The 16,425-nt window shown below is 40.5% G+C and overlaps 1 protein-coding gene across 7 annotated transcripts in view; it reads right to left on the bottom strand.

The window, feature by feature from the left end:
- Positions 1-16,425, bottom strand: part of dmtf1 (cyclin D binding myb like transcription factor 1) — a 95,879-nt gene that overhangs the window by 69,020 nt on the left and 10,434 nt on the right. For all 7 annotated transcript variants that reach the window (XM_087135472.1, XM_022243665.2, XM_022243666.2 and 4 more), the window contains 3 exons: positions 12,443-12,541; positions 7,888-8,003; positions 236-332 (listed from right to left, as the gene is read on the bottom strand). In XM_087135472.1, the coding sequence (XP_086991598.1) occupies positions 236-332; positions 7,888-8,003; positions 12,443-12,541 (312 nt within the window). The remainder of the gene's footprint in view (positions 1-235; positions 333-7,887; positions 8,004-12,442; positions 12,542-16,425) is intronic.

The following is a 16,425-nucleotide window of genomic DNA, read 5'->3' as shown; positions in this document are numbered from 1 at the left end:
GACATACATGTAGTAGAGACAGCCATGGAATACACTCTTTTCTTTCCTCCCGAATACATGCACTTCTTGAGAGCTTCTCATTAAAAACATTTTTTAAACAAAATACATATACAGTGTACATGTCACATAAAATTTATCAACTACAAAACAAGAGGGCCATTCAGTGGTGTACATATCATTTAATATGGCAGGACATTTATGCCCAGATAGATTCTGATTGTTGAGCTTTTCTTACCTTTCTTGGAGAGATTGTCTTTGGAGTCTCTACTAGTAAACCACGACTGGGTCACAGGATCAATGGATACTTCTTCATGAGGGACTCCATCAGATGGCTAATAAACAAACAGGGAAAGGTGAGGATGTGCAACACAGGCGATCCACAATGCAGTGCACCATCATGACTTTGTCATGGAGAGGCCTTTTCGCAGTGCATCATGGGATAAATAGCCAGCAAAGTCTCATATGCTAATTGCACTGTGAGCAGAAAACTTTAAAATATGACATTGCTTATTGCGAATGGGTGTTACATAGTCAAAATTATGGTTTTGTGTGGTGCAATCAATCAAATATCCCCAAAGCACATGTATATGAAGTGCACTTGATTGCAGCAGCGTGTTGACTGTAAACTTAGTGGCCTGTCTGCAGGAAACTTGTGGTGGCAAACAGCATTGTGAATTGCCCGTATTTAATACCCCTCCATCCTTTCTTTAGGCAGCTCCTAAATTCGGCACAATGTACAAGTATAGCAACAACAAAGAGTAGGGCCTGCCAACTGAACAAAATCCACCTAGAAGAAGCAGAAGTGTGAGACTACTTAATACTCTGATAGCTGCATCAGGAAAAACAAGAAGAAATTCTCAATGCCGGAAAATTATGAGAATGAAAAAACTGACACTGACAGCTTGTACAATGATGGACTTTAGAGATACTTATTGGTAGGAAACATAATGGTCCTTGTCTAATCAAAAGATATAAATGTATCACATAACCACTGCTGTGGTTAGCAACTACATGTTGTAAACTAATTGTGAGGATTGATTCCACGAGGTACATGTAACAACATGTACATCTTCTTCAAACAAATGACATAATAGTCACCAATTGTGCTGTGTTTGGTGCCACTATTGTACCAATCAAGCACAGGGTGCTGGCTTTGCATTTTTGTCATACTTTTTGTCATAAATCAAAGCTCTGAAGTATACAAATGCTTACTACCTCAAGGAGAATTCAAAAGGCTTAACACATTTTGGCATGTGGGGTTTTTGAGATAGGTAAGCCATCCCAAAACCCCATAAAGAATGGAGATATTAATAGAAAAACTAACATTTTATTTCCAAAGCAAATAAAAGGTGACTTTGCCCACCATGTGTGCAGGTGATGACAAAAATTATTTTCAAAATTTAAACTCTTAAATTGGACTTTTAGGATCGACAAAAGTTATGGCAACACTTCTCCTGGTTCTGAATTGGTTTAAAGAAACCAGGAAATAGAAATATTTTTATAAATTTAACTAAAAACCCCTGATATTGCATCTTTGGGTTTCAATTAGCCTCACTTTAAATATTTGTTTTGCGATTTTAACCCATATTTTGATGCTTTTTGTTTTTATGCTGATGCAATATGCATATTCATGAGCAGAAGTATAATGTCATCCAAGGCACAATGTTGCACTGATTTGTGCACAGAAAATTTCAAGAATTTATTAATCACTGCTAAGGCAAATTTTATTTTCTTTGGCAATTCATTGCTGTGTCAGTATATGGCAATAATCCAGCAAAAATCCTTTTCACAGAAATGTTCCCAGATAGCAAATTTGGTATTCACAATTTAAACATAAAAACTGGCAACCTGAACCATGTCTTCCTGGATTTACATCAGAGCAAAAGTGAACTCACTTGTCCAGAAATGCTTGGTCAATTATTAATGTTTGAAAAATGCACCGTTCAGTTCACGAAACTCAAAAGAGATGTCGAACAGTCTTTACACATAGTTCCGAATCATTTTGAAAGTTTCTATAGGCATACAAGTACATGTAATTAACCCCTTGCCACTTGGGTTTCCGGTACCAGACACGTATTCTTTATACGCGTGGCTGGGGTCTCCGAAATCAGACAAAGGGAACTGGGCCTTGTAACAAAAGACTGTACTCGTAACAAAAGACCAGGCTGCTGGGCATTACTGACATTTTTTCACTCTCAAAAGTGGAGATAATCTAGCCTTGTTTTGAAACAGTATACCACAGTTTTGGGGCATTTAGAGCGAGTGGATTACCACCGGGAACAAAAGCGCTCCACCACCACAGCGATGAACCACACAGTACTGCTGCACGCTAATCTGGCCCCTATTCAAAAGAGGTCAGCAGCGCACTTTGCTAGGTTCGTGAACAAAAGAAATTACGTAACACCGAACAATCTGGACTCTTTTTATAATGCTGCAGGCCTGGCTGAATTATTCGGGCATCAATAGATTCTGTCTGTCGGATTAGAGTAGAAACCAGACAGTCCTTCTTGTGGGTGTAAGTGGCCAGTAAAAGAAGATGTCAATTTTAAAAGAATTTTCAAAACAGAAAAAAATGATAATTATCCTGCCCCAGCATCACCAACATTGATAACTGCCACCGGCGCGAAGTGGTTAAACAAAAAATCCAAATTTTCATCTACACTGTAACAAGCTGATTTTCTTCTGAAGAATTAGTTTTTTTGAAAACCAATTTATGTTCCACAATTATAGTGAGTTGAAAACAAAAATGATCCCTATGGCAGTGACAATGATTAACCAATGGGTGTCAAGCTACCGCTACCATACCCAATATTGGTACAAACGTGGCCCAGCTGAAAAGCACATGCTACTGTACGCAACATGCAATTAATGCGGCAGTCCACATTTTCCCTTTATCACTCTCTTAAGTTAAATAACTTGTTTCTGCAGACAATGGATTCATATGAACATATTTCTCTATGGTATAAGAAGTCTGAAATCAATTAATGCGGCAGTCCACATTTTCCCTTTATCACTCTCTTAAGTTAAATAACTTGTTTCTGCAGACAATAGATTCATATGAACATATTTCTCTATGGTATAAGAAGTCTGAAATCTTAAACATGTTAAAGGCATGTCACTCATCAGCAACCACAAGGCATTGCGAAATCTAGCCTCGTGTTGACAAGCTTTGTCAAGGCACAAATTAATGTGAATATACATGTCACAGACATGTTGGAAGCCATGAGGAATACATGGCCAAGTCTGTGTTTTGCAGGCAATTCTGTCCGAAACCATCAAGTACACAAGACCTGGGTATGTTTCATCAAATGCAAAAAATTACAAATTCAAACCTGAAGGATGGATCCATGAGTGGACATGATCACATGGCATTTTGAGCATGCCTCCACTGTTACACAACACTTGCCCAAACCATTCAACTTGCACCCTATTCATGTACACTGTACATAGTTTTACTCCTGTCTTTCAACATGACTTTTCAGGGTCACTTGTACATCATTAATACTAAATAAGTGTTCTGATATCGGGGATACAAGCCTTCACCGAGGCCCATGATTTTGACTTTTTTCCTGTCATAAATAGGAAAGCTGTGCCATTTTTTCACATTTATTTCATAAGATGGTCTTGTATCATCTGTTACAATCACGTTCATTTTACAGAAAGGAAAAAAAGTCCGCTTGAAATAGTGTATGGGGCACTAATGTCTTTGCCTAAGACAATACTGAATGCATGCAGAGAGTCCAATAGGTCAGTGAGATCAACCTACTGTATGTTTATTAGGTGCTCATGTTCAAAATGATACGACATCAAAAACAGAAGAGGGCACTTTAAATGTATGTTTGCAGCATGTGACATACATTGTTTGTTCATTGACAGCTGTTTGGATAATCCAAAGGCAGCAAACTGTTGCACCAAAACACAACCCTTCTTTACTAAAGAAAATCTCCATTCATAGTGCAGACTGGAAAGTATGCAACAGAGACTACATGCTAAGTAAATTTGTCAAGTCAAAATTTTACTGCAACGGTGAAAATGACTCAATGTTCTTAACCACTTCCAGCCGGGGGCTCCGGTACCGGAGCCATAGGCCTTATATTCGTGGCCGGGGACTCCGAAATTGGATCTTTACTATAAAACAAAAAAAAATTGCTGGGCATTTCTTAAAAAGTTTGGGGCTGTCAGTTAAAAAGTTTAAGCCATCATTGGCTGTAAATAAATTGGTCCAAGGCAATAATGGGTTGCTGGGGCCGGAGAATTGGGACTTTATTTTATAGCCGGGGTGACCGAACTTATAAAAGCCTGGAATAAAAGTACGAGCCACTGAGAGCTGCTGGGCACTGCCAATCAATCCCTGTATTCTTTCAGCGCAGAGCGCTGAAATTAGCAGAGGTAATCCGTGTTTTGTTTGTGCAGAGCGCATTTGTTCGTGCTGCCGGGCGCTCACAGCGAATTATCGTTGCACTGCACTTAAGACAAAGCGCGGGCTGTGCGGGCTCATTATGCACCTGCGCCCCATGAATGACCTGGCCTGGGCGCTGCTGGCCCTTGCCACATTGACTGACAGGGCACGGCCCTCGCTGCTTGAGAATAAAAATGCCGTGCAGTGGCTACATGTGTTCATATTGGGTATTGTGTTATTCAGAGCACAGACAACATGGCTGAAGTTATATCCGGAGAGTCCAGTTCTTCCAGTGAAAGAGAGTTTTATCTGAGTTTAGACGAAGGTTCTTCGTCTTCTTCATCACCGCCGTCACCTGCTCAAGTACAGTCAAGTACAGAAATTGACAGTGATGTACCCTTGGCTGTATATGCCAAGCGTAAGAGACAGTCCCGTACACAGACCGCTGCGTCAACCAGCAGCAGTGCCGCACCGTTCCGGTGGACAGATGAAGACAGTACACCGCTAAAGTACGGCTTCACCGGTAATGGTGGTGCCGTCGATCCCCGCCTACATCGCAGCTCGACCTGCAGTGAAGTCTTTGAACTGTTTTTTGACGACGTTCTCTACAACAAGATAGTGCAAGAGACCAACCGGTATGCCATGCATAGGCCCACTACGACATTGGTGCACATGCGATCATGGACTGATCTGAACACTAGACAACTGAAGGCCTTTCTGGGCCTTTGCATAATGACAGGAATTGCGAAGCACCCCACCCTTCATAGCTTCTGGTCCAGCGGCCCACTACTGAAGATGAGCTGTCCCGTCCGTCATGCCCCGAGATCGCTTCCTTGCCATCCTGCAGTCCCTGCACTTCAACGATAACACCGCCATGTCAGATGACTGCACCGACTGCCTCTTCAAAGTGCGCCCAGTCGTCGACCCTCTTGCTCAGAAGTTTGCCACTGTCTACGTTCCTCAACGGGACATTTCCGTCAACGACTCCCTGCTGAAGTTTTACGGGTGTCTCCGCTTCGCTACCTACAACCCAAGAAAGAGGGCCCACTTCGACATCAAGATGTACAAGTTGTGCCAGAGCACCGGGAGTGCCGCGGGGTACTGCTACAACTTCAAAATCTACACCGGCCAGAGTAAAGGAGATCTCCCAGCAACTACACAACTGGTGATGGACCTGGTGAACGACCTAAGTGGCAAGGGCTACAACCTTGCCCTCGACCGGGCCTTCAGCAGTCCCGATTGTTTCGACGACTTCACAACCAGAAGTTCAACATCGTCGGCACCGTCATGGGGAACAGAAAAGGGATGCCGAAAGACCTGCAGTCCGTCAAGCTGAAGCGGGGCGAAACAGCGTCCCGGTCGGCCGACCTGGATGTCAGCGGTTCTCTCCTGGCCATGGTGTGGCGAGACAAGCACAACATCTGTATGCTCTCCACCATGCATATGGCAGACATCCGTGGTACCGGCAAGCAAGACAGGACAGGAAAAGCTGAAACCGACCTGCGTCATCGAATACAACGCCCTGATGGGGGGGCGTTGACAAGAGCGACCAACTAGCGGCAAATCATCGAGAAATTGGAAGTCCCTCAAGTGGTATAAGAAGCTATTCTTCTACCTGCTCGACTTGACGCTGGTGAACAGCTACATCGTGTACCTGGCCGTTGGTCACCGCCTTTCCTTCCTCGACTACCGCTTGAGTCTTGTCCGTGAGCTGCTGTTCGGCGAGCCCTTGCCCGAGTACCGCCCTCAGCACGATACTCCACCAGTCACCAACTCCCGCTTTGTCGGCCGACACTTCCCCGTAGACTTTGAGAGGACCAGCTATGGCGACTTCCGCCACCGGCGGTGTGTCCTCTGCACTTCCCGTGGTCTGCGAAAGAAGACACACTTCGAGTGCGACACGTGCCACCAGCCCCTCTGCGTCGCCCCCTGCTTCAAGGAGTACCATACTGTCCACTAATTGACACTTTAAACATTTACTTTCATGGACATTTTCATTGACACTATATTTTGTGTTTTTCATGTGTGTTTTGACTTGATGCCCCACTTATCTGGTGTAAAACAATATGCCATTTACTGGTGGTTTTAGGAGTTGTCATAGTTTTAACCTTTGAAAAAAATGACGAAAAAGACAAAGTTTCTGGAAAGTACTGCTTTGAGGATGTTGTATTTTCATATCTTGAAAAAGTGGCACATTTCCTTGTAATGGTTTTACTAAGTGGTCATGTTTTCAACCTTTGAAAAAAAATGACACAAAGACAAAGTTTCTGGAAAGTACTGCTTTGAGGATGTTGTATTTTCATCTCTTGAAAAAGTGGCACATTTCCTTGTAATGGTTTTACTAATTGGTCATGTTTTCAACCTTTGAAAAAAATGACAAAATAGACAAAGTTTCTGGAAAGTACTGCTTTGAGGATGTTGTATTTTCATCCTTTTCATTCCTTGTCTTTTTTATGAGTTTTGCTTTTTATTTGATTAGAAAGAGTGGAAATTTATTATACTACTTTTATGAGTTCAACTATTTCAATGAGAAATGAAAAGAAAACACAAGAGAAATGACAAGAAGAAAATAAGAGAAAAAGAAGTTCTCTCCAAATATTTGTCTGTGTGTGTATTTCTATGTGTACTTGATTTTATTGGTTTCTAAATTTTACTTGAAATTGTTGGGGAAATAAAGTTTGGGAAGGGAAATATCCATTTTGAGCTACAACTTACACTATGGGAGGGAAAATGAACAAGTTGGGAGATAAAATATGAGAGTGGTTTGGGGGAGATATAAGTTTGGTAGATGGGAAAATATATAACAGAATAAAACCCCAATAGCTTCAAAAAATAGCGAAAGTTACAAGCAGCAGCGCCACGAAAAAGACACACTTTTAGACCCCATTTTTTACAGCATGATTCATTTGTCCGTCATTGCCCGCTCTCATTGAACAGTTGACAAAGCCCAGTGCATGTGGGCACAGCTTCCCATTCACTCACCGCATATTACACGCTGAGGTCTAGACCGTCAATCGCTCCGCATAGCAACACGGCAGCATAGCAACGCACTGGGCCAAGGCCCGGAACAAACGAGCCCTTATGTAACACACACAATGGGGCTCTATACAGAGCGGGCGGCGTGGCCGCAAAACCGAAAGGTCAATGGAAGTTGCTTGTGAGGGCCAGACTTGCCACGGGACACTCATTTTATGGGGTTTAGGCGATCAGAAAAAAAGATATGAATTTTTGAAGATTTTGAAAAAACGAAAATATTAAAATACTGCCCGGCAGCCCATGTAACGGTTAAAAAAAGCACCCGGCAGCAAGTGGTTAACCTACCCATAAGACTAATGCAATTTTGTGCATTTTTATGGCACGTCCATGCCTATCTTAAATAACATTTCTCTCAACTTTTATCTTATATACATGCACAAGTACACATGTTACAGAGACTACTGTTTGGATCCTTTTCTGGGTTGGACAAACTTCAATCAAATATCACATACATTTGTATGGATCTCATCAGCATCCTGGGATTCTAGTGGTTCATTCATGTCACCTACAATGGCATCATCAGTACTGTCCAATATCTCCTGTTTTACCTCACCGCACTCTGCACAATCTAAAACAAAAATAAGAAATCATTTGCAAATGTGTTACTTTGTGCTTTCTTTACTTATTTTTCCTTTGCAGCAACCCCTAATTCTAATCCAAATCAATACACTACAGAGAGAAGTATACAATTCAAACTTAAAATTGTTATATTTCCCTCAGAAAATTCTGTTTTTGTCCAACAACTAAAGAGCATTCTCTTCCCTGAGCAAGTTTTATACTTAAAGTGGTATTTTTCTTCACCCTCCAGATTGTACTTCCTCTCCTGCCTCAGAATTCCAAATCATTATTTACTTACCTAAGTTAAAACAATTAGCTAGCAAGCAATGCAGCCCAATACAACCATGATTAATTAAAAATATCACTTTGGGACATACAAGGAAAAATTCCCACTTACCAGCTTAAGGCCAAAAAAAGCTCTCTAGTTTCTGGTCAGGAGCTGGCTCCCAAAGTGGTGCGGCAATGTAGCTTTTTTTACCCTAATTTTTTTTCTGGAAATGATGTACGTATAACACTTAACGTCCCCAGTGACTGCATGTTCACGTAATGCCAGCCAACATTAAAATACAGTAGACTGGCCCCAACACTTTTAACTGTCTAGCATTTTCACCATGTACATGTACACAGGACATACGGCCACTTCATTTGTCTGTTTCCCAGATGTAAATACAGAAATGACATCATCTGAAAAGAGTGCCAAACTAAATGTATGGTCAAATAGAGGGACTCCTTTACTGACACCTTACTCAACCACATCTCATCAAAAACAAATTACAATTATGCAGTAACAGGACTCCAGTCAATTCATCGAGTTTGGCAGCTTTTGGCCATCACTTTATACCAAATAAAAGACGTTTTTGACCAGAAACCAGAGACTTTTTTTGGCCTAATACAACTGAAGTTATGAGTCCAAGGTTGACATACATGTACATGTACCTGGACAGTAACATGTGCATGCATGTACCATTTAAAAAGAAAACAGTGAAGAAAGGCAGTATAGACATACATGCATACAACTACAGTATACAAATTGTAATGTCCTGGTGCACGACTCAGGATAATAATCAACTATCATTCATAAATACCTTATAATACCAGTGTATACCTCATAATACTTGTGTATTCAAATTTGATAATGCCAGCTGCGTAAATCATGTGTAGCACCTGGATACGAGACAGTTTAATCCATTCTGATTGGTCAAGAGTATGTATACACATGGACCACCATGCGCATGCCAAGTCCATATAAGGAGACTCTTTGGACAACTTGCAAAAGGAATATAATATTATGTGGACGGGGTGTTCAGAAAAATTAAAGTAAATTTCTAGAACAAAATCGTTGGGAGTCCATCATACAGGTATATTGACTTCTTTATGAATGGGAATAAAAATGTGCTTGGCCGGTCGGTCTTAAACGTCAGTTTAAGCTTGGCCGGAGACTGACCAAAGACTTATTTTTTCCCTTATGAACAGTGTAAAACTTGCAAACATTGTGAACCAACATTTTGCCTTTATGGATCGTGAATCTGTGAATTCTGCAAATTCTGCAATGAACATGTAAACTTAACAACTTGATGCCTTTGATGAAAATTTTGGTGATTTCTTTAGGTAATGCTGTTCATGAAAAATGTAAAGGCCAGACAATAGTACATATTTTGTCATTTTTCCCCCAATCAAAATGTACATGTAATGTATAAACACAATGGCACACAAGGCTATACAGAAGTGTTCCACAATTGTAACCAATACCTGTTTGAGCTTTTGGAGTCCATTAAGTATGAGGGATTCGATGCTTTCCCAAGTAGCTGTGTTATCTCACCATAACGTCAATGGGAAAAATTTTCATTTCATGAATACCTAAATGCACTTTTGCTTACTTTGGCTCTTGTGTTTAGAAGAGCTGATTCTTACCACCCTCCTATGCAAAGATGCATTCTTGACACAGTAGTCATTGTCAGTCAAAAATCAGTCAAGTGACATACAGTCATTTGCAAAAGTTCAGGACCACCCATAGAAAATGCATTAACCTGAAGGAAAACCAAACTTAAACCAAATAATCACGGCACCTTATGATTATTTTGAATGTGTAACCTTGGTACCTTGATTGAGCATTTTTGACAAAATTTCCATGATTTGAAATGTTAAAGTCTAATATTCAGTGCTCCCTCCTTTATTTCTGATTGATTAGACTGGCATTTTTTTACCCAAGCTGCCTTACAGACAAAATGTCATACAAGACCTGCCTTTGCAAAAATTTTCATTCAAATGGGTATATAAAACACTACACTAATGTTATGCACCACTGTAAAATCATGTTAAGTAATCAGTCAATGACACAATGTTATGCAGGCCCAGTGGCAGAAATACCAGTCAAATTCCAGGTGGTCTTAACCACTACCAGCCGGGGACTCCGGGATAGGAGCCGTATGGTTTATATGTGTGGCCGGGGTCTCTGAACTCGGACAAAGGAAACAGGGCCCTGTAACAAAAGACCGTACTGCGAACAAAAGACCAGGCTGCTGGGCATGACCAGCATTTTTCACTCTCAAAAGTGGTGATAATCCAGCATTATTTTGAAACCGTATACCAGGGTTTGGGGTATTTAGAGCAAGCAGATTACCACCGGGGACAAAAGCTCTCCACCACCGCAGCAATGAGCCACACAGCACTGCTGCATGCTAATCTGGCCCCTATTGAAAAGAGGTCAGCAGTGCACTGAGCCAGGTTCGTGAACAAAAGACAGTTGTATAACACCGCACAATCTGGGCTCTGTTTACAAGGCTGCAGGCCTGGCTGAAATATTCGGGTGTCAATGAAGGTCACCTGTCAACTTAGAGTAGTGCCTGAAGATTACTCCGTGCGGCTATAAACGACTGTTAAATGGAATGATGAATTGTTGAAGGATTTTGAAAACGGAAAAAATGATAGTCATGCGGCCCAGCATCCTCAACGTTGAAAAATGCCCCGGTCCGAAGTGGTTAAACTTTTGCAAATGAGTGTACATGTGTGATATATCTATGTACTGTACAGGGAGAAGTAGAAGGAATTTTTGACTGTTTTTGACGGTTACAGCAAATGGACGGTTATTAAGAGACATTTCCACTAACTTTTTTCAATTGTTCTTTCAATTTTTTCATTGCTAAAAAATGATTATATGCGACCAAATGTTAAATTCTTATAGTCAATGGCGACCATGATTTGTGCCTGTTAGTCACCTACCTTGTCGGTCATATTTCACAAACAATTGCTGCCCAGTTTTCTTCTACGCGCACCAACAATGAGTCTCTGTGATCACGTGGTTCTTTCTCTGTCTTACTATGTGCATACTACACAGCATGAGCCCACAAAACTGCAACGTACACGTAGCTTAAATGTAGGTACATACAGGCACGTACAGGTACTACATGTAGGTGCCCAAGTTGACTGATTTGTGGTTGCATGCTGCATAGAGTATGTATGGGGAGCTGAAACGTTTTGCGTATTCACAATACACTAGCACTCAGCAGTCTATGCATGCCACGATTCCAGTGCAATAAATTTGTTTCAGTAGCCAATGTATATGAAGTTTGAAACCAAAACTTCCCTTGGTCCGGTCCGGTCCCAGCTCCAAAATACTCAAACGTAAGAGAACAAACATGCTATGTCTTTTCTTTCAGCTTTTTTCTTCATATAACTGGTAGCCATTTTTTATTTATTCCACAAGCACAAAATTCAAAGCCTGTCAGTCCTGCGGATAATTGACCGAAAATGATTCGGTATATTTTGTCAGATTTACATGTAGTACATATAACTTTTGCATTTTGCAGATGTGTGAACAGTATGTCCAAAAGAATGACCTGGTGCCTAACTTTTTTTTCTAGGGGCCAGTGGCTTCTCATTTTAATATTCTCCATACAGCACTGACAATCAATGACATACATGTAAATACCCAGTATAAATACATGAAGGCCTACAGCCAACGTTGCAATAGCACATGGCCAACTAGTTGCCATGCAATTTCTGCACAGTAAGTACTGTACTGTGCAGGGTACCGTACCATGTAACGGGAAGTACACGTACGGCCCACAAGCCAGACATTATGCGAATGTCTCCGTAAGCATAGGCAAACCACAAAGATCACGTTGTACCCGTATAAGCCAGTTTTGCAGATCAGGCCCCAAATTTCCACATGATTTCCACACAGAAAGAATAAAGTAACACTTTTAGTGAAGCAAAGCACAAGGATGACCCTCAGTCCCAGGAGGTGACCGTAATACAAAACCTAATTTTACATTAACCTCACAAACAAATCTTCTTCCCTGAAAGTATTAATTTCACCAATTTGTGGATGATTCTCATGCCTGAAAAGTGTATCATTGCTTAAAATGCAAATATCTCTAGAAACATGTCACCAAAACAACTTGTGGAGGTTATACATGTATTTGCTCAGTGTAAATTTTTGATACTCACCTGACAAAATATTTGAATATTTTCTATCCTGGACTGGCTGGACAGACTTCTGTTTCCCAGCTTTACGCTTTACTGCCTTTCGTAACTCCTGATGTTGACCTGAAGAAAATATGGATGGGACAAAATATATCTGTACACGGTGCATGTAATTCCAAGAATTTGTACATGTACTGTATGTGTTCAGTCAGACCCCATGTTAAAGACATATAATCTAAGGTTGTCAAAAGAGGACAGACAGGTTAAAAATTCCAAAAAATGAATTTTGAATAGATGTCTATAGAGAACTTTGTCCGAATCGCCTGAAAAATGATGTAGATGATCATCTTTACCCAGTCAACACGTGTGTGAAGTTTGGGGCTGAAGATGTCATCGGACCAGAAGTTATCATCATCATCATCATCATTTACGGTTTATTTCTTAATACCAAATAGAAAGTCAAAAGACTAAAAAATATTTGGTTTACAATATACACAATAAGAGGTTAAAATTGACATCAAAAAAATAAATTAATAACTGAATATTAAAAAATTGCACAGAGTACAATATTTAAAGAACAAATACCACAGATTAGGCGAATTAACAATAATACATACTACAAAAAAATATGCAGTAAAAGACAGAGCCAACAAATAAACGATTACACCAACATACAAACCAACCAACATAAATACATGTATATGTACCAACCAACCAACCAACATACGAAACGACCAACATATCAACAACCGACATACTAACCGACCAACATACCAACTGACAACCTAGACAAGCGATCAACAAAACCACCGACGAACATACCAACCAACCAACATAAGCGACCGACATACCAACCCGACGACCAGAATGCTGACAAATCAACAATCAACAGACATGAACAGGGTCAAAAACACGAAACAACAGGGAGGATATGTACGGGAAAAAAAAAAAAAATGAAAATGAAAACTTCTTATATTCTTCAAAATTCCATAAAGAAAATCCACCGTAAGAGATATAAGCATGAATTGTCCATGAGATGACTGCTAAAACATTAGAGTCAGCTGCATGAAGTGCATAACTGGTGTACTTCTTCACACACATGAAGCGGCGTCGCCAAAAAAACCCCTTACAATATTAACTGCCAACTCGAATATCCCATTAGTATACTGTGCATGGGCTACTGTTTGTGTGGATGCCCAATATCTGCCTGCAACATTGACAGTTCACAGTGCGTAGAGCATACATGTATACTCAGGACGAGGAAAAAAGGCCAAGAACGTGCTGCTGAGAGCAGATTGCATTGTATGGAATGCCAACAAGGACAAATCTATAAAATGTCTAATTTGTGCCTTTTCCGCGATAACTTGTTTTGTATATTGTATTGTACACGTCTTATCGGGTTGAAACCTTGCAGGTAGTTAGGAATGGAAAGTTTACAAACGGAAATTGACCTCCCGTGATGACAATGCCATCAGCAGACGAGTCATGTGATATTAAACGTACATCATTTAAAAAACTATATCTCCTGTAGTGTATATCCAATTGGGTTCAAATCTAGCAGATATCTTGAAAAGAAAGTGCTTTAGAGGAATTTTGACCTCATGTGATGATGGCGTCATGAGGAGACAAGTCATACATGTAGGTGCACTCTTTAAGGCCCTATATCTCCTGAAGTACATGTACATGTAGATGTCCGATCAGGTTCAAATCTTGCAGATATTTTGAAAAGGGAGCGCTTTAGAGGAATATTGACCTCATGTGATGATGATCTCATGAGAAGACAAGTCATGTGACACGAAAGGTGCACTCTCTAAATCCCTATATCTCCTGAAGTACATGTAGATGTCCGATCAGGTTCAAATCTTGCAGATATTTTGAAAAGGGAGCGCTTTAGAGGAATATTGACCTCATGTGATGATGACGTCATGAGGAGACAAGTCATACATGTAGGTGCACTCTTTAAGGCCCTATATCTCCTGAAGTACATGTACATGTAGACGTCCGATCAGGTTTAAATCTTGCAGATATTTTGAAAAGGGAGCGCTTTAGAGGAATATTGACCTCATGTGATGATGATCTCATGAGAAGACAAGTCACGTGACACGAAAGGTGCACTCTCTAAATCCCTATATCTCCTGAAGTACATGTGCGATCCATTTCAAGTCTTGCAGATATCTTGAAAAGGGAGTGCTTTAGAGGAATTTTGACCTCATGTGATGATTAAGATATTAAAGATGCACTCTTTAGGGCCCTGTACATGTATCTCCTGAAGTAAATATCCCATTGAGATGAAACTTGGCAGATATCTAGAGGGGAATGTGTGATACACGAAAATTGACCTCATATTATGATGACGTCATCAGTTGACAAGTCACGTGACATTAAAGGTGCGTCCTTTAAAGCCCTCTATCTCATAAAATAAAGATCCCAGCAGATTGAAACCTTGCAGATATCTGGAAGGGCATGTGTGATAGACGGCAATTGACCTCATGGGATGATGATCTCATCAGTTGACAAGTCACGTGACATGAAAAATGCACCCTATAAAGCCCTTTATCTCCAAAAGTACAAGTCCGAGTGGGTTGAAACTTTGCAGATAAATGTACATGTATCTGAAAGGGGTTGTGTGATAGACAAATATGGACCTCAAGGAATGATGACATCATCAGATGAAAAGTCACGTGACATTAAAGGTGCATCATTTAAAGCTCTTTATCTCTTGAAATACATGTACATGTACCAGCGAGTTGAAACTTTGCAGATATGCAATCACGACTATGACATTTTCATTGAAAAGCGAAAAAACCCTATGTTCTGTTGCAAACAAACACAGAAGCTCTCGTTTTTTTTTCTTTTTCAAATTTTGCAACTGACATAACACTGGGTCATTCTACACACCACTTTTGGTGCTTACTTTGGGTCAATTTACTTCAAACCCGGCACATTGTGAGACTAACACCCGAGGATGTATGCAAAATCATGACGTCATCACCTGAATTATTATAGAATTTTGAACATTTAATTTTTCCCTTTACGTTTTGCACACGTTTTTCAACTGCCAGAATGGCATGCTCTTTGACCACTCCACAAGCAAAGCAAAGACCACACAGCACATATGGCCATAGAGGAATGACGTTGGTTTGACATTATAATTAGATTTATTATTTAATTTTGAAGATTTAATTTTTCCCATTGACTTTGTACACAATCTGAAACCATTTGACTTTGTACATGTATACACAGAAGTGCCGTTTTGCGTAAGTGTTTGCGCATGTCTGTATGTTGCGCAGTCAGCTGGCCTGTGCGCGACCGGTCGATGCATAGAGCTCTATGGTCGATGTGAGCATTGTCACACAATCTTATTGCATGAAGACCTACATAACTTGGCTAAAAGGTTGTGAAAAAATATCGTGCAAAATATCGAGGGGAGTGAACTCTAAGATTTCATGTTTCAGGCCTCAACCAATTTTCATTCTGAACATAAATCATCCGTGCTTGTTTTGCGCAGTCTCGCGTCAACACATGGATTTGATCAGGACGATATTTTCGACGGGCCCATGTGTTTTCTCCAGACCTCTTGGGACTTCCCGGACCTGAAATTACACATATTGAGTTTTTAATGGATTTTGCTTGATCAGAGGATTCCAAGGTAATCCCATAAAAGCTGAACTGAAACCAAATTCATGCACCGGCACAAGAAATTGCAAAAGGACTTGACATCTAATAGGCATGATCACAATGATGTTAGCAATTAAGAGTGTATCGAGCCCAACAGCTACACCGAGTGCGGCGGGCAGCTGGGTTTGGAAGCTGGATGGATGAAGTCCTGGAACTGGGTCTAGTATGCAAAAGCATACGTATTACAAAACATTCTCAATTGTAAGTTTCTGTCTGCACTTTCTAAGACTGGACAGTGATGTTAGGGGAAGAGAGCTCACTCAAATTAGCTCCGAATTTGCACTGACACACATGACATATCCCGAGAAACTTGAACTCTATAAATGGCC

This window comes from Acanthaster planci, linkage group LG04 (genome assembly GCF_054643075.1).
Source record: "Acanthaster planci isolate LZ-2023a linkage group LG04, COTS_SCS, whole genome shotgun sequence".
In the NCBI taxonomy this organism is placed as follows: domain Eukaryota; kingdom Metazoa; phylum Echinodermata; class Asteroidea; order Valvatida; family Acanthasteridae; genus Acanthaster; species Acanthaster planci.
This window is presented reverse-complemented; position numbering and strand designations above follow the sequence as displayed.